Source organism: Cornus florida, unplaced genomic scaffold (genome assembly GCF_030987335.1).
Source record: "Cornus florida cultivar Cherokee Brave unplaced genomic scaffold, ASM3098733v1 CherokeeBrave_3.0.0_Hap2_Chr01, whole genome shotgun sequence".
NCBI lineage: Eukaryota > Viridiplantae > Streptophyta > Magnoliopsida > Cornales > Cornaceae > Cornus > Cornus florida.
Genome location: NW_026775571.1, coordinates 40,672,267 through 40,691,220, shown reverse-complemented (window position 1 = coordinate 40,691,220; position 18,954 = coordinate 40,672,267). Strand labels below are relative to the sequence as shown.

Here is an 18,954-nt window from a genome sequence, read left to right as displayed (position 1 = left end):
TTCTAAAGTAGGATGATAGACTTATTTTATTTATAGTTTACTGGATTATTGAATAATGTTTTTAGGGGTCCTTGCATTACGGGATTTCCGAGTTGTAATTTTGGAGAAGTATTAATAAAATTATTATTTATTAGTTTACTTCAACGAGTTATTTATTCTTTTTATTTTCTTTTTATACTATGTGCTTGTTTGAAATACTTTAATTGTTAAGGAGGCAAGAGCATAAGTGCTAGGATCGTATACTAAACAATATTTATTGTGAAAACTGATTGAATGACATAGACTACGATGTTCACACAGTAAACACATATGCGAGATAGAGCAGACAACTGAATTGTGGAAAGTTATTACTTCTATACTCAATATTTTTCAAGAAGGATGAATGTATTTTTAGATATTCTCAAACGTCAATACGATACAAAATTGTTAGTATGTTGAGAATTAATCTAATTTAGGGGTTTGACCAAAATCGATTAAGAGAATTAAATAAAATTTTCGAAATTGCCTGTTGGTTTAACATTGCTTAAAGATTTGTCTAGACGATTTTTTAAGATTTTTCATTCGTAGATCATTGTTTAAAAGGAATTGAATTATAAGCTCTACATTAATTAAGAACATATTTATAGAACTCAATCTTATTAGAGATCTTTTGTGTGCTTCCAGAATGGGCGAAATAGTTAAGTTATTGTAAACTCGTAAATTAGAGTTAAGTTATTGTAAACTCGTAAATTAGAGTTCAAAAATGGGAAGCAAGTTATTTTCTAAAGCATTTTTTCATAAAGGGTATAACGTGGTTTAGCAATAAGGAGGAATTTATTACCTCATTCTGTGAGTTATTTATATTTTGTTTGATTAGGCATTAGCCTGTTGGCGAAATTATATATTTCGCGCCATGTGTGTAAAGGAATTTTTATTTGTTTTACTACAAGAAAATACAACAATGGGGATAATTCCCAACGCATGTAAGTTGGTGAGCTTAGGTTGCAAATAATTGCAACGAGTATGGATTAGCTTAGCATAGTCTTAAAAAAAATATATCGTGGCGTCTACACCTCGCTGCTCCAAGATATAAGCTGTAGAAACCGCTCCACTGGTTAAGTTCATTAACCACCAATTAAAAATTCTGTCGAAAAATCATCACCCACTTTGGAACTAGATAGCAGGTTGAATTATGGAGCTCAAGCCAAGCATTCTTTTGTAGCATTACACAAGCCTCCTTTGTCGCCAGTGCAAGTCCCATCGCCTTACTTGATTGGGTCAGGTATTTGATCAAGTAATTTTCAAGTTGTAGTCTCTGGTTCTCAATACCCTCGCCCGAAATGGAACCTTTGTAAAGCCACCATATATCATCCGGAAATATAGGAAATGGGCCTTCTTTCACCATGTTTGGCTCTTCAAATTCTTTTATCAAATTCCTTTGAAGAGCCATACATGGTGAAAGAAGGCCCATTTCTCAATGTTGACAATGACTTTCTTGTGAAGCTTTCAAAACTTGCTCATCTGAAAAAGTCGAGAAGGATAGTTGAGGATGTTTCATCTCCTCCTGTATCGGTATCATTGTCTGCTGAAGAAGTGAAAGAGTTCCGCTTGACTAAGATCTATGAGCAGAAACCAACACCAGTTCAACTTGTTGAGACAGGAAGTTTGGCCCTGGCCATTGAAAAAACTTGTCCCCATAAACAGCACCATGCTGTTTGTGGTAGTTGGAGCAGAACCCATGATATTCCAAAAGGTTTTCTGTGTCTTCTTCCTAAATCCAGTACAAACATGATACATTAATATTTGCTAGTTTGAAACAAAGGTAAATCACCAGCAAGCCAAAGAAAAAGTACCTCCATTCCAAGCCATTTGGCAACACGGGCCACAGGGATACCTTGGTTGTTCTGTAGACCACAATGTAAGGATGCAAGTGCATGGGTTCATAACCGATTAAGACAACAAAACAATGAGACTATCATATTTCCATGTGTATGTGCACATGTTAGATACACAGTAATATCATGCAAAAGAGAAATAAAGCAAACTCATAATTAAAACATGCAAAAGAGAAATATTTAAGCATGGACAGCACAAATTAATTGTAAAAAAAAAAAAAAAGGAACTTAAATCCACCTGTTACATTATCCACAGCACTTACTATTGTGGCAGCTAAATTCATGGGTATACATATAAAGCAAACTCATAATTACAGTGGATAAACAATCCAAAATAGATGGCTCGAATTAAAGCATAATCATAAAACAATGGGAGGTATTTACCCATACCTTTGCAAAGTGAGCATGCATTAGGCATGCTTGAAGGTAACTCGCTTTCCTTGCAAGCCGAAAGAAGGCTAGGAAATTACCCGTTCTACAAGCTCTGAAAGAGCAAAATAACAATTAATATTAGATTGTATCCGACTCGGTAACCTGAATGTATTAAATAAACGAAGGAGAGTCAAGAGACAACGTTGCTACATCACGGGCAAATAACACTTCTGGTGTTCGTCTTATCTCTGGTGTCATCTTGGAAAGTTCAAGAGACAGCTCGGCAGGTTCAACCTAGCACAGAGATCTTATTTTTACAGGCAACTTTGAAATGAATATTGTACAATTGTGTGGATACTGCAGACGACTTACTTTGTACCCAGGATGCTTGTCCAGTTTGAGAAGTGCATAATAAGCTCGAAATTCTTTTTCACTTGGCCCCTTTATTCCTTTCTTCCTGTGATCATCATACAATTGGAACAATTCAACTGATGTCTTGTTCATCTGTTCAATGTTGAGGTGTGCATCGACACCCTCCGAAAAGCCTTCTCCTTTTGTGTATTCACATAATTCATGCATGGCAACTATGTGAAGTCTTATCTGACAACAACAGCAATCGGTAACAACTAAATGGCATTTCAGCAACCAAAGAATTGATCCGGCACAACCATGAAAACATAAAATCAGTCTTTATTCCATTTGCAAGATGGAACTTTCAATTGTAAAATTCAGAATAGCAATGAACTAGATATAATTTCATATCAAGTTCAGAATATACAGACATTATCCGTTTCCAGAATGGCAGTTTCTTTCTTTTAAAATTAAAAATACATGGAAAACAATATTGTAACCAATTTTTCACTTTGAGCAGGATGGACAAAATTGGACTGGACCTACAACCTCAACATTGCAGCTCGAAAACAATGAATTTACAGGCTTGCACATTGATCAAAATTGAAAGCCATACCTGGACACATATCAGGACATAATCCAGTTATAATATTGGATGACTCTGCTGCTTCAAGATCAGATAAAGCATTGCCACCGGAGAGATCCCCCACCATATCGGCAGAATGTTCCTCCATTAATTTTTGCCTTCCCATAGTCCGATCAGGTCTATTCGTAGAGAATTTCTGGTTTCCATTACCAGGAGTGCTTTGCAATGGTTGGCTTAGTTCGACCTTGAAACGGGCCATTCTCTTTGCTTCGGCTTGCAATTCTCTGATAATCACAAGTGAAAAGACATAAGAAACATAATGAACTGGAATTAATAATGAATAACAAGAGTAACAAATGATGATTAGATTCTAAGCAGATAATATCTTACCGTTCATCATCATCTTGGACTGAATTGGAATTCTCAAAAATGACTTGATCAGCAGAAGGGGGAAGGAGGTGACCTAGTTCTTTCGATAGCTGGGAAGTTGGCAGGCTTCACAACAGCAGCACCATCGATGGGCAGGTGGCGGAGACCTCCGATGAATTTGAGAATCAGGAGCATAGGAAACAACATTTGATCTAGTATAGTTTCCCTGAAAGACTTGATCAGCAGAAGGTGACCTAGTGTTCCCTTGGGCACTGAGAAGTTGGAGGCTTTAGTGACAACAGCTTCACTACCAATACACCATGCAGGTGGCGAGGACATTTGATGGATTCGAGAATCAGGAGCACTGGAAACAACATTTGATGCAGTACCCGAGATGGGAGGAGATAGAGTAGGCGTAGACAAGGAAAACACATGATAAGGTTCACCAAGATGGGGGTTAAAACAAACAGGCATATACGTAGTTGTTAAAGGCTTAAGGCGTACTAAGGCGCCAAGGTGCCTTGGAGCTTGAGGTGCAAGGCGCAAGGCGAGGCACACGCCCGACTGAAGTTGAGAAAAAAAATTAAAAATAACACCCAATAAAGATGTAAAATCATGTAAACCAAACACATAAGTTTAATAATCAACATACTAACATAAAGATGCAAAAGCAAACTAAACCAAATATTTGCATTCAATAGTCAACATAGTAACATACTAATTACTAACATAAAGATGCAAAAGTCAACTAATTAAATAAAAACTAAAACAAACATAGAAATGTTCACTTCATCAGTTCATCCTTAACTCCTAAGAAGACCACCAAAGGATCTAAATATCATCCTCATCGTCAATAAACATAGCACCATCTTGATCATCACTTAAAAAGTGCAACAGGCATTTTCACAGCAAAGAACAAAAAAAATGAAGGCATTCACATGCCACACTCCACAGGAAACAATAGCAGGCATGCATTTTCAGAGCTAAAATAGCAACATTAGAAAACAATAACAGGTGTTACAGGCATGCATTTTCACAGCTAAAAAGCCTAAAATAGCAGCATTTCACAAGCCACACTCCAGATGAAAAACTAACAGGCATGTTGATACTTGATAGCTAAAATAAATAAATAATTAAAAAAGAGAGAAAGAAAAAAAAAAAAAGAGCGAAGAAGAAGGAACAAAAAAAACAGAGAAGAAAGAAGGGGAAAAAAAAAAAAAAAAACAAAGAAGAAAGAAGGGAAAAAAACATACAGAAGAAGAAGAAGCTGGTTGCCAGAGAAGAAGACAGACAGAGAGAAAAGCAAGAACAGAAGGGAAAAAAGAAAAACAGAGAAGAATGATGAAAAAAAAAAAACAACAGAGAAGAAGAAGGAAAAAACAAGAAATTAGAGAAGAAAGAAGTAAAAAAAAAACAGAGAAGATGAAGAAGAAGAAGAAGAAGAAGAAGAAGAGACAAAAAGGTTACCAGAGAGTGAGAGAGCTTGACGAAGAGACCCAGAGCTCCCAAATATTTCGTGTAGCAATTAAGCCCTAATTTGGGTTCCTTTACTTTTTTATTTGGACTGGTCTTTTAACTTTTTTGGTGGTAGTGGTAGGGAACACCCACCACTTAGGCTCAGTTTGGTAGAGTGGAAATGGGAGCAAAGGGAAGGGAAGGTGATGGAGGGTGATTAAAAAGTTGTGCTTAGGTAAAATGGGTGGAAGGAAAGAAAAGGAGAGGGAAGGCTTTGGAGGGTTAAGTATAGTTTTGCACAGTAATTTGCTTATCCTCCCAAAATGGGAGGAAATGGAAGGAAAGGGAAGGCAATGGCTGAAGCAATATTTGTGATGCCAATTTTACCATCAAGATTATATATACACACAAGTTAGCAGCTGCAGAGAGAGTGAGAGACGACGGGCCAGCGGCTGAAGCTTGCGAACGGCGAACCCGAACTAGAACAGCGGCGATGGAAATTGAAAGAAATAAGTTTTGATTTTCTGAACAATCTGAAATGATATACCGATAGGGGTTTTGAACTTTTGATTCTTGCAGACAGATAGATAAACTGAAATAGATGGGTTTTGAACTCCTGATTCTTGTAGTGCAGAGAGAGAGAGAGAGAGAGAGAGAGAGAGAGAGAGGGCAAGTTCAGACTGGAGAACGAGAATGGAGATGGAGGCGAGACTGGGGAGGCTAAAATGAGTTGCCCTAAATTTTTTTTTTTTTTTTTCTTGTGGGCCTAAGGAGACAATATAAATAAATATATATATATATATATATATGTGGAGGCGAGATTGGGGAGGCTGAAATGAGTTGCCCTAAAATTTATTTTTCTTTTCTTGTGGGCCTGAGGAGACAATATAAATACACACACACACACACATATATATATCAGAGTTGAGAACGAGAATATGGAGGCTGAAATGATTTGCCCTAAATTTTTTTATTTATTTTCTTGTGGGCCTAGAGACAGTATATATATATAAGTATAGAAGGGTATAATGGTCAATTAATAAAATAATTCCCTTTCTTTTCTTTCCTATTCTTTTCCCAAACATGATTATTGTCCTTCCCCTTCTTTTCCTTCATTAATCAACCAAACACAATACCAATTATCCTTCCCTTCCCTTCCCTTTCCCTCATAACTAATGTTATCCTTCCTCTTCAAAGCCACCCTACCAAACATAGCCTTAAGTTAGAAGAATCTGAACACATCAAATGTTTAAAAGGCAAAAATAATAGGAAGAAGACAAACGCGCGCCTTTTTAACTACTTGAGCCTCTCGCCCCAAATGCAAAAGGCACGCGCCTTTGTCAACAGCCTCGCCTCAGCATACTCAAGGCGCTGAAGCTGCGCCTTGATGCGCCCGGCGCCCGAGGCGCACGCCCAATGCGCCTTTAACAACTATGGGCATATACTTCGATTTTTTATGATTCTCTAGTACAGAAAGGATGACAAAGGGATTTTTTATCTTCTCTTCATCTCCTAGGAGCTCAATTACATCATTCTCCATTCTGATAACCTTGTCAATAAATTCCAAAAGGGACTCAGACATGTATGTTAATCAAAAAGAGTAAAAAGGCCTGCTTAATCTCCTTTTAATTCTGAGGATCAGTACTGATCTCATCATCACAATCTTTTTAGGTCTAAGGATGTAAGCACTTCTAAAATTTTCAATAAAATGGTAAGTAGATCCCTTTGATAATATAAACTATTAGGATTGCCATTACAACCTTCTAGGTTCAAGATTTGAGGTTTGTGATACCTTTCATGTTGAATTCCAAAGGTGAATCTTACTTTTCCTAAGATTAATCTTAAGAGGTGCTCATCTTAAGTTAAAACAAAAGAAATAAAGGAAAGAAAGAAAAGAAAAGAAAGCAAAATACTTTTCTGCCCATATGAACAACCATCTTTTGGCATCATTGTTTTTAGAAAATTGCCAAGAAGAAAATGACATCAATGATGCTGAAAGTGTGCGAAAATTACTTGTACCTTTTATATTTATTCCAAGAAAAATGAGAATTTTCCTGGGTAACTTCATTTGCAGATAGCAAAGCTGGGGACCTGGTTTGTTGCTTGGTTGGAAAGCTACTTCCAGAAGCATAAGTGCCTAAAGAATGGGAAACTGATTGGTCTTGTTAAATCAGGGAGCTGGCAAAGCTGCCTGGTAACCTTGGCTGATTCAACAAGACCAATCAGTTTCCCATCCTTTGGCTGATTACCCCATGGAGGATGAGATAAAGCAGGCCTGCAAAAAACAAACACACAAACAAAAATAAAATAAAATAAGGCATAATTATAGAGATCTGAGGAAAGAAGTGAAACCATATATCACAATCGAAACTATGTAACTGAAGTGCTGGATCAAAAGGAACCAAAATTAAGAAACCAATAAGCAACCAACAAAGACCACTAATCGAAAGGAAGGAACATGCAATTAGTGTGGATAGTAAGAGTATGACAAAGAGAAGAGTATGGAACTCTCCTATTTATTCATATTCCATAATAAAGGAACAAGAAATAAGACAGTCATGATATACAGTCCATTTATCCATAAACAGACAGAACATCTCATTGTTTTATCATCTAGGTCTTATGATGGGATATTAGGATTACTGTCAGGTCTGTGTGAGCAATCAACCACTGAAGTTACTGGTGATGGGTTCTGGGCTTCCATGACAAGGGAGGATGGTAATGGCAGCCGGGTGGTCGGCGGCGGCAGCAGTGACGGGTTCTGGGCTTCCATGACAAGGGAGGGTGTTGGCTGACTGAAATGGCTTGAGAGGAGGTTACGGAAGCGGTGAATTTGAAAATTAAAGATTCAAAAGAGAGATCAAATACATATGCATATGAATTTGAAGATATATAAACATAAAATACATACATATATACATATGTATATATATATATATATATATATATATATATATATATATATATATAAGAAATACCTGGGAGATGGCTGGATTGGAGAAGCGGAGGGAGATGTAGTTGGTGAAGGGGCGTGAGAGAAGTGGTCAAATGGGTTTTGTGCCATAGGAAGAACTCTTGGACCTGAGTTCTTGTCAAATCCCTGTAACGACATCATTTATATTTTCTTGTTCCTCTCTCTCTCTCTCTCCCCTCCGTTTTAAAAACCTGAACGAGAAAGGAGAGAGGGAAGGTAATTATATAACTTCAGCTTAACTTGAGAAAAAAAGTAAAATTAAACTTCGAAAACCCATGAAATGCCCTCACATGGCTAAAATCAAGAACTTTGAAAAATTTGCATTCATGAACCCACAAGACCATGCATTTGGGAGGATATATCAAACATAGAGCATATAGAACACATTTATTTCAATTATGGACACTTTGGACAATTTCTGAAAAGTTCTAAACACTTAGTTTCAAAACTGAAATTTTGGAGATTTTGTTTTCACACGCATTGTAGATAAGCATTCTCATAAGAATTCATGCATAAGGAGTGATTGACATTTATAGAAACAAGAATCAATTTCCACATATCAACTTTCAAGTATCAAATCTCACTTTCAGATTTTGAAATTATATATCAAAATATAACAAGTTTCAGCCTTTAAATTTTCAGAATTACTACACCTCAAAGAACCTCATGTATATGCATCAATGAATTGAAGATCACTATCCAAAATGTCCCAAATGCCCACATATATACATAGAACACCTTCAGAAATTAAAGGTTTCAATTTCAGAATTTTTAAGCCCTCCACACATAACACAAATTTGTTTTTCAGTTCTCAATACATGGATTATTTGAACATGCCAAACAGTTGAGACAATTAAATTCTCAAGTTGCCACAAATCAGCACCTTGTGTACACAAAGATACCCACATTTGAACATGTATAAACCATTGAAACATGCATATTCTCCACAGTTTGTCGCCAAGTCCAAAATTTCAATTTTTGGCCATGCATTGAACACTTAGAGAAGTTAAAAATTCAATTTTTGCCCAAATTTCAGTTTCTATGCATAAGACACATATAGAACAAAATCCCCTCCCAAATTTATTAAATTTGCAACACATATCCACATATGTCAAGTTACAATCCAACAATGATCAAATTCATCCCTCAATATTAATGCATATAAAAAGGATATAAAATCAAATAATATCCCCCAATTTTTATCAATCCTATTCAACAACAAAAACCTCCAATTTTCACTCCACAACACACATATATATCATCACAGATTCACAGAAATTCGAAACACAACCCATATATGTATATATGCAAAACTGTCCTCATCATAATATCTCAACAGAGCAACCCACATATATATATATATATATCAACATCAAAACCCAAACTCCCCATTTCAGTAATTTCGAAAATTAAAAACCTTATTTTCAGAATTTTTAAACATGGATACTCACATATACGAAGAGAGAGGGGAGGGACTTACCCGAATGAAGATCCGAGAGAAGCAGGAATTCGGAGAGGAAGACGACGATGCTGGTCGGAGAAGATGAACGGAGAAGACTCAGAGGTGGCCGGCGATGAGAATCCAAGAAAGAGAGAGAATCTGTGATGAACTCCGCGAGACGAGTGAAGAAGTAGCAGAGTGGAGATGCTCTGTGATGGCTTCAGCTTTGAGAGAGGAAAAGAGAGCTAGTCGAGGAAAAGAGAGGAAGTGAGAAAGAAAAAGAAAAGAATAGGGCTTTGAAGGGTTTTAACAGCATAAACGCGTACGAGTGTGTTGCATATATATAAACTGGGGTTTCAAAAAAAAAAAAAAAAAAAAACACAACTCTCAATTATGTCTAAATTTTCATGCATAAAACCACTAAGTTATTATATTTAGTTGCAAAATGTTCTATTGTCTTACCTATTTTATCATTAAATAACTATAATACCATTTCTTATTAAATTATACTTGATATATTTTTTTTGTTGAAATAAATTATGAAAAAAAATTCATATTAATTTGATGAAATATAGTCCATTAAATTTGCATAAGTTTGCCTTTAATTTTTTAAATTAATTATTTAAATAAATATCTTAAATAGAAATTTTTGAAACAATTAAATAATTTCTTAATTTTTATGAATATATTGCATTAAAAAGAAGATATTTTTTATTTACGTAATTTATTAATTTTTCATTAATATTGTTTGAAAAAAAAAAAAGATATTTTTTATATTAATTTTTTTTTAAAGTGAGTATAATAAGTTTTATTATAATAAGTTAATCATTTTAGAAAATGATAATTACAAATCTTTTTTTTTTTTTTTTCCATTTTTATAATCAATTGATACTAATTATAAAATTAAGGTAAATGGTAATTATGGTATAATTAATATTTAAATAAGAGAAAATTTAATAAAAAATAATTTAATAAGAAATGACAAATTTAAAAAGAAAGGGTAAAGTAGTCTTTTATGATGTATTTGTCCTTAATTGCAACAAATTAATAATTTCGAGAGGCAATCTTTAATTTAGGGAGGTTAGTTGCAAAAAGTCAATAGTTCAGGGTTTTTTTTTTTTACTTTACTGTATTATTTGATTGTATACTCTCTCTCCCTTTCTCTCTCTATTATCACTGTTTTTGTGCTCTTGTGATTTTTTGGTTTCTTGTTCTCTCTTTCCTATGTTTTTAAACCTGAACGAGGAAAGGGAGAGGGTTACAGAGGTAATTCTATAACTTCAGCTTAACTTGAGAAAAAATGTAAAAATAAACTTCGAAAACCCATTAAAACGTGGTTGTATCCTTACCAATTACGTAGTAGTTAAAACTCTGACTCCACAAGCAATAACGACTGTATATGATTTTTGGTGAAAATTAAAGATTCAAAAGAGAGATCAAATACATATACATATGAATTTGAAGATACATAAACATAAAATACATATATATGTATACATATGTATATATATTAAAGAAATACCTGGGAAATGGCTGGATTGGAGAACCGGAGGGAGATGTAGTTGAGGAAGGGGCGCGAGAGAAGTGGTCAAATGGGTTTTGTGCTATAGGAAGAACTCTTGGACTTGAGCTCTTGTCAAATCCCTGTAATGACATCATTTATATTTAATAACATAAATGTGTGTGTATGTGTGTATTACATTGAAGATGCAAGAAACAAACTCTCTCAATTTAGAAAGATTAGTTTTTACACTTCAAAATATCTCAATCGCTTTTCCCTCTCTTTTCAGTCTATTTATAGACCTTTACAATTGTTCTAGAAGCTTCCTACTTAACTCTTTACTCTGAGTCGATCCTTTGGGCTCATCTTAAATATGGGCCCATTTCCTTTGCTCTTAGATTGGGCTTTAGGACTGATTTAGTGGGTACAGGGCCTGATAAATAATAATCTGATTGGACGAAGTGTTCTTTCCAGACCCGTTTCTAGTAATCTCGGTCGTGCCCGGCCCAGGTCATTTTTGATATCCTCATCTGCCTCTATAATCTCTCCCTAATTGATTAGGGTGAGATTATCGAAGAGACTTAATCATGATGAGACTGCTTGAGGTGGTGACGTGGGGAAGCGAACGGTTGGCTCAAAGACCCATGTTTTGAAATTTGAAGCACCATCATTGCCATGATTCTTTGGATATTGAGCCGCTTTCTCTTTAAAACCCCAAACTCCCAGCTCTTGTCCTTACTCTATCTCTCTCATCTTCACTTTCAAGCATCGTCTTTGTTAATCGCTTCTACCATTAACCAGCCTTCTCCGGTGAGTTCTCCTTGTCTTCTCCGGTGAGTTCTTCCTTTATGACTCTTTACTTTTATTTTGTTGCGGTGTACTCTGCAGATCTTCTTCCTGAGGTTAGTTCCAATCCCCAGTTATTTTTTGGGGATTTTTCTCTTTATTACTTTTCTTAAAAGAAAGAAACCCTAGAACTAAGAATTTCCTCCACCATTATAATGGCTCCTGACTTAGAGGCTCTTCGTTCGAAGAATGAAATCCCTAACGATGTTTCCATTAGGGTCTATCCCGAGGACTTAGATGAGAGATCTAGTGAGGGTCTTCTTCCCGTAAAAGTTCTCTTTTCTGTCCTTCACCTAAATGTAATTAGATTTCTCTTGCACCCATTCTTTTGTTACGTCTTTAGCAAATTAGGGCTTGCCCCTATTCAAGTCAACCCCAATTTCCTTAGGGTGATATCAGTTCTATTGATCTTAAATAGTGACAGAAATCTAGATATTGACATCATAGATCTTATTCTTTGTTATCGAGTCACTAAAATCATAACGAATGACATGTATTTTCAGTTCTTGCCCCTTGAAAAATGGACTACATGTACGGACAAACTTGCCTCTAAAAAGGGTTGGAGAAGTAATTTAATTGGGGTTAGTGGAGCTTAGCGAACTCCCTTCACTCAGACTTTCCCTATCTCAACCACTTTTGGGGAGTGTTCTATTCCCTTATATAAAAAAAACATAAGAAGCACAAGGCGATTGCCCTTGTGAAACATGTCTTCCTCGTTTCTGCACTTTCCTTTGCCGTTGCCTTCACATTCCTCATAATGAATCAGTTTTCAGCGTTTGTAGGGATAGACTCGACCATCTGAATGAGAAAGTACTGAACGACATTCCCTCTACTACTGATTTACTTACTTCGGACAACCTTTCTGACATATCAGTTCTTGGTGCTACTATGGAACATATCCAGATTCCTTCTTTCAGTAGAAGAGGCCCCCTTCTGTAACTACTCCTACAACTGCCCCGACTGCCTTTGTAGCCATCCCAACCGTTCCGATTATGGCTCAGAACACTGGGTAGCCTACTTCTGAGCCTCTTGTATCCACTTCGACCGAGGTTCAACCCACTTTGCCAACTAATAACCGTTATGAGGCTCTAAACGAAGTTCCTCCACCTACTGACCCAATCACTAAGGAAACTTCTCCTGTTTGAACAGCTGCTTCGGAGAAAAGTTTGGGTAAGAGGCCCCAACCTGAAAGTGGTTCCAATCCTAATGACCTTCCCTTGACTCGAAGGGCTAGAACCTATAGGGTCACCACCACTCTCCCTTCACCTCAGATAAGCATTCTAGAAGGTGAATCAGCTAGAACTTCTGTCTCCTCCCCAGCTGTGGTTCCATGGTGCCCCATACTCAAATGGGAGGATAGGTTAATTGTGGCTCCTACAGACACTGTGTTCAAGGATCCTGCCTCCTCATTTACTTTCTATAAGGGCATTTGGACCCCTCAGGATATACAGACCCAGGAAAAAATGTCCTTCAATGACATATTTAACCATTTTCTCGCAGCGGCTGTTGAGGTAGCTCTTTTTTTTTCTGTACCAACTTTCATTCGTTTTTCTTGTTCAAATCACTTTACACTTGTACTTACCAGAACGCTTGTGTCTTTGTGCAGACTCTATTTGGGATGATCACCTTTTAGAGAAAATCTTGAATTGGCAAACAAGAGAGTTAATGCCCTTTCTCTTGGACTTGAGAGATCTGTTAAGGGAATGAAGGTAGTAGAAGCCAAAAACACAGAGTTGTTAGTTAAGCTGAATAATCAGAGAAGGAAATAGATTCTCTAAAGGCTGAAAGAGATGCTCTGAAGAATTAGCAAGACTTCCCTCATGATGAGATGGACGTCCTGAAGACTGAGAGAAACGTTATGCAGATAGAGAGAGATGCTCTGAAAGTTGAGAAGGGGAACCTTTAGCACACTCTAGTTTCCAAACGGCTGACCCATTCTGTTTTTAAAGAGAAATTCTCGAACGAGCGTACTGATTTACTAAATGTTATAGGTAGAGTTGATGGTGGCATGCAGGCTCTTCATGCTTGTTTTTCTCACATTAGGGCTCTTAGATATACCCAAGGGTATAGAGATGGTTTCATTGACCGTTCTCCTTCCGAAGGTGAAACAAGCTCCTACACAAGTCCGGATGCTGTTGACGCCTTTTTAAAAATTGACCCGTCGAACGTTTACAAGGATCCACTTCCTGTCTTGCTGAGAATATATTCATTGAGTGTAATGAGATTGCAACTTCTGGTGTTATCCCACCTGTTCGCCCTCTGAGCATCTCTCCCATCACTATCAATGTTCCTCCCGCCGTTGTTGCCACTGATAGAGCTCTGCCAACTAAGGAGGTCATCTATCTTGATTCTCCATCCAAAGGTGAGGAAACGATCAATGGTGAAGGAGGAAACAATGTATTAGCCAGTGATGATGAGGCAGTCAATGATGGTGAAACAAGCAATGGATCGGGTACAGGAGAAGATCTGATAGACTAGAGTTCTGCTGGCTTATGTACTTGTTTCATTTCATTCCATTATTACTTTTGTATCTCGTGGACTATTTTGTAATGATGAATGAAATGACAATTTTGTTTTGCCAAGTATTCATAATTTGTCTTGTGCTTAAATGAAATGAGAATTTTAATATTGTCAATTGTCTGTTATTTGGTAAGTTTTTGGTGTTTGGCTCATAGTGCCATTTACCACTTACTTGGCTAAGTGCCTAACGCTAGGCTAGAATGCCACTTGCCGCTTGGCTTTCTTTTTTGTGCAAGTATTTGGCGTTCGGCTCAATGTGTCATTTGCCACTTACTTGGCTAAGTGCTTGGTGCTCGGTTAGAATGCCACTTGTCACTTGACTTTTTAATTTGTGTAAATGTTTGGCATTCGGCTCAAAGTGCCATTTACTACTTACTTGGCTAAATGCCTGGCGCTCGGCTAGAATGTCACTTGCCACTTGGCTTTTTTTTTGTGCAAGTGTTTGACGTTCGGCTCAAAGTGCCATTTACCACTTACTTGGTTAAGTGCCTAGCGCTCGGCTAGAATACCACTTGCCACTTGGCTTTCTTTTTGTGCAAGTGTTTAGCGTTTGGCTCAAAATGCCATTTGTCACTTACTTGGCTAAGTGCTTGGTGCTCGGCTAGAATGCCACTTGCTACTTAACTTTTTATTTTGTGCAAGTGTTTAGCATTCGGCTCAAAGTATCAGTTGCCACTTACTTGGCTTTTACTCAGTGTTATTTGCTCAATCAATTTTTGAAACAAAATGAACTTTTTTTTTATAAATCTTGACGAATCGATACATCTGTAAGAACATAGTTCTAAATGAACATCATTCAGAATGGAATTCAATCTTTACTGGTAGTACCTTTTTAGAGACGTGGCATTCCATGGTTTATTAACCAATCTACCAGCCATGGTCTTTAAGCTGTATGCCCCCTTTCCTATGGCCTCTGCAACTCTGTATGGACCTTCCCAGGGTGACATCATCTTTTTGACAATTCCTACCTTCTTTTTCAGAACTAAATCACCAGGTGCAAAGTCTCTGTGCTTCACCTTTTTGTTGTGGCTATTCACAAGTGTTTGCTGATAGGACGCGAGTCTTATTGCTGCCGCATCTCTTTTCTCTTCCGTCAAATCGAGGTTAAATTTCAACATTCTATCATTCTGCTTTCGATCCCATACCAAACTTTGAACAGTTTAAACTAAATGCTCAACTGGTATTACTGCCTCGGTGCCATACGCCATAACGAATGGACTTTTACCGGTTGGTCGTCTAGGGATTGTTCTATAAGCCCACAAGACGTTCGGAAGCTCATCCAACCATATACCCTTCTTATCTTCAAGCTTTTTCTTGATACAAGTAAAGATTGTTCTGTTTGTGATTTCGGCTTGACCGTTCGCCTAAGGATGGCTAACCGCTGCCAACTTTTGATTAATTCCATACTCTTCTAGCAAGCTCCTTACTTGCTTACTGTCCAGATTGGTCCTATTGTCCATAACGATCGATCTTGGCACACCAAAACGACAAATGATATTGCTCCAGATGAAGCATCTTACTTGAGTTTGGGTCACACTAGGATACGATTCGAGTTCTACCCATTTGGTAAAGTAATCTGTTGCAAGCAGAACGTATTTGTTCTGTAATTTGGCCTTTGGCAGAGAGCCAACCACATCCATCCCCCATTGCGCGAAAGGCCATGGTTTAGCCATTACGTGCAAGTCTTCAGGTGGTTGGTAGATCAGTGGTCCGAACCTTTGGCACTTATCGCATTTTCTAGAGAATTCTTCTGCATCCCGCAACATGTTTGACTAAAAATATCCCTGTGTCATTGCTTTGTGTGCTAGAGATCTCCCTCCCGAGTGATTGCCACACACACCTTCATGGATAGCTCGCAGGATCTGCCCAGCCTCTGAGGGGGTAACACATTTCAAATATGGACCCAAGAAAGACCTCCTATACAATTGATTATGGACAATGGCATATTTTGCAGCATTTGATCTGATTTTCCTTGCCTCATCCTTCTGCTCTGGCAACACGCCATCTCGTATGAAAATCATAATTGGATCAATCCAGCTTGGCTTATAGGGTATGGTATTTACTTGCCGAAGATCCGAGCTGAATGGTTTTGTGATACCCCCTAATTTCGGAGACATGGGTTGATCAAGTCCACGCTCATAAAACTAGGGGATATCAAAACAATTAATATTTAGCAAGCACAGAATAAAAAGATGAATAATAAAGAATAAATAAAACGTTGAAGAAGACTAATAAATAATATTTCCATTAAATAAAAATCCTCCAAAGGTTACAACTCAGGAGTCCTATGATTTAAGGACCCCTTAACCAACATCCATTAATCCGAAATCCATTAGTAAAACTAAAGTTAAATGACTTAACAACATCCTACTTTGAAATAAATGAGAGTAAATGATAGATAAGCCTCCAAGCTGTGAATCCTCAATCTCGACACTTGAACTTCTATGAATCTGAAAAATAAAATAAGGTGGGTCAAAACCCACGACCAAGTTCCCTCTAACAAACCCCTGAAAACCGATGAATAATGTATCTTTAACCACAACCATCATAATTCCAATTTTAGCCTTTAAAATATAGTGATAAATAATAATACATAACATCACAAATAATAATTAATACCTCCAAAATCCACAACCGTGGATTAATACATCTATATATATATATATATATATATATATATATATATGAGCATGACCATTCTTACCATAAACCGTTCCCATCACATGGAACTCTTTTTTCCCAAAATTAATCCAAATGGTTATTTAACCATTAATAATACCATACTCAATCCTAAGAGCATTTTATTTTCTCCTATTCTCATAATCATAACTATAACCAAAGATGTTTATTTAATCATCTAATTCATATAACATTTTTATTCATGCTTTGGCAACTCATCTATGCCTCCACAAGTATAATATTTATTTATACTTAACCAATTGACATTCCAATTATATCCTGCAAATAACCCATGCCTCTAATAGTATGTTCTTGTTCATACTTAGTTAATGACAACTTATTCATATCTTTGGCAAATAATCCATGCCTCCAATAGTATGTTCTTGTCCATACTTAGTTAATGACAATTTATTTATATATCTAGTAAATAATCCATGCCTCCTGAAGTATGTTTTCTACATACAAAATTAATAACAAAATATTTATACCTTGGCAAATAGTCCATGCCTCCAAATTAACCATATCCCATAAACATGAATTAAAAGCACCATAAAACATATAATAAGCAACATAAATACAATACAAGCATACACAAAAAGATATAAAATAATCCTCTAAACTTTCCATCCCAATTACAACATGTCAACATATGATAAATATCATAGAATAATTTAATCAATTGTTTAAACATGCTTCAAAAACAAATAGCCATATAAGTATCCAAACTTTCCTTTAAATTAATTTACTCATTCCTTTGTCAATCCATTTAGCGTTCTTAATATTTATACCCATTCCAGTATTTAATTAGGTCCATTGGAACCCTAGAACTCCATTAAAACACCTGAAAACAAGTCTGGAATCCTCAAAACTCAAATCCAAGTCGCAGGGCAATTGAGCCAGCTTAGTTACTGTAATACCCCTAATTTTAAAAGGATAGTCTCGGTATTTATTTTATGGTTTTAGTGAATTTTTAAGTTTATTATTTGAATATTTGTATAATTGTTTAAGTGACTAATTGAATTATTTATTAACTTAAATTGTATGCTTTATTTGAATAAATTGATTAATTGAATAATGTGATTAAGTGTTATGTGTTATCTGTTTTATGTGTTTAGTATTTAGTTGACATTAATTAATTTAAATGTTTATTTTATTTTATTTTAAGGAAGTAATGGACCAACCATTTGGGGTCTTATGGATTACTTGGATAGAAGATTAAATGGGTTCAGTTTTACCCATGGATAGTTATACACATATATATGGGTATATATGTATATAGGGTAAATTTAATTATTAATACTAATTAATGGTTAAATCAGATGTAATATTCAATATATATTATTATATAGTCTTAGTGTTTAATATTTATTTGATTACCACGTTGAGGGCTAGCAGACTTAGATGTATAATTTATTTTATTTTTCTTTTTCTTCTCTTAATATAATTAGAATTAGGTTTTATATGCCTATATATATATATATGTTGTATGTCTGCCAAGGGTTTGAGATATTCATGTAACAGTGGAGGCGGAGAGATATACAGAGAGGTTTGAGAGGAAAACAGAGAGGGAGAATTAGAGTTTGGCTAGGACGAAGGGCTGAACCAAGGAGGGGTGGTTGAAGTTTGCTCGTGGGTTGAACCAGGAGCAACGGAGGGTCTGTGAAAGCAACCAAGGTCGTCGGATTTATCAGTAAAGAAGGTTTAAGGTTTCAAAACTAAAATCAAAGGCAAGTTCTATTTCTTGTTCTTTTCCTTAAACTCGTGTTTTGTGCATGCCTAGATGAACTCCAGGATCTTAATCGGATATTTAAAACTGATCATGTATGCATATTAATTCTAAATTTTAATTGTATTACGTGTTATAAAGAGAAATTGATTTATCTTATCAATTGTTGCCTCTGTTGTGTTGTAATTGTTGTTAATGATTCATATTAAGCTTTTATGAGTAATGGAATAAATTAGGACATAGATGAAACCCTATGAACC

The 18,954-nt window shown here is 36.1% G+C and overlaps 1 protein-coding gene across 5 annotated transcripts; it reads right to left on the bottom strand.

The window, feature by feature from the left end:
• Positions 1 to 865: 865 nt before the first annotated feature.
• LOC132295191 (SAC3 family protein B-like) lies at positions 866 to 9,762 on the bottom strand. 5 transcript variants are annotated; one of them, XM_059793363.1, is made up of 10 exons: positions 9,462 to 9,745; positions 7,986 to 8,172; positions 7,027 to 7,282; positions 3,574 to 4,116; positions 3,214 to 3,467; positions 2,619 to 2,846; positions 2,449 to 2,540; positions 2,265 to 2,358; positions 1,833 to 1,883; positions 866 to 1,750 (listed from the first exon to the last, which is right to left on the bottom strand). In XM_059793363.1, the coding sequence occupies exons 6-10, from the start codon at positions 2,823 to 2,825 to the stop codon at positions 1,592 to 1,594; spliced, it is 603 nt and encodes a 200-aa protein (XP_059649346.1). In that variant the 5' UTR covers positions 2,826 to 2,846; positions 3,214 to 3,467; positions 3,574 to 4,116; positions 7,027 to 7,282; positions 7,986 to 8,172; positions 9,462 to 9,745; the 3' UTR covers positions 866 to 1,591. The 5 variants fall into 5 exon arrangements, 3 of the variants coding, with proteins under 3 accessions (XP_059649346.1, XP_059649352.1, XP_059649342.1); XM_059793369.1 differs by having other exon boundaries at positions 3,574 to 3,916; XM_059793359.1 differs by having other exon boundaries at positions 3,574 to 7,282; positions 9,462 to 9,761.
• Between the last annotated feature and the right edge of the window lie 9,192 nt (positions 9,763 to 18,954).

Coding starts and splice junctions, on each gene's coding strand:
- LOC132295191 (XM_059793359.1), bottom strand. CDS start 2,825: ATGCATGAATTATGTGAATACACAAAAGGAGAAGGCTTTTCGGAGGGT. Junction 1,884..2,264: donor TGCATGCTCACTTTGCAAAG/GTATGGGTAAAT, acceptor TGTGGTCTACAG/AACAACCAAGGTATCCCTGT. Junction 1,751..1,832: donor CCAAATGGCTTGGAATGGAG/GTACTTTTTCTT, acceptor TACTGGATTTAG/GAAGAAGACACAGAAAACCT.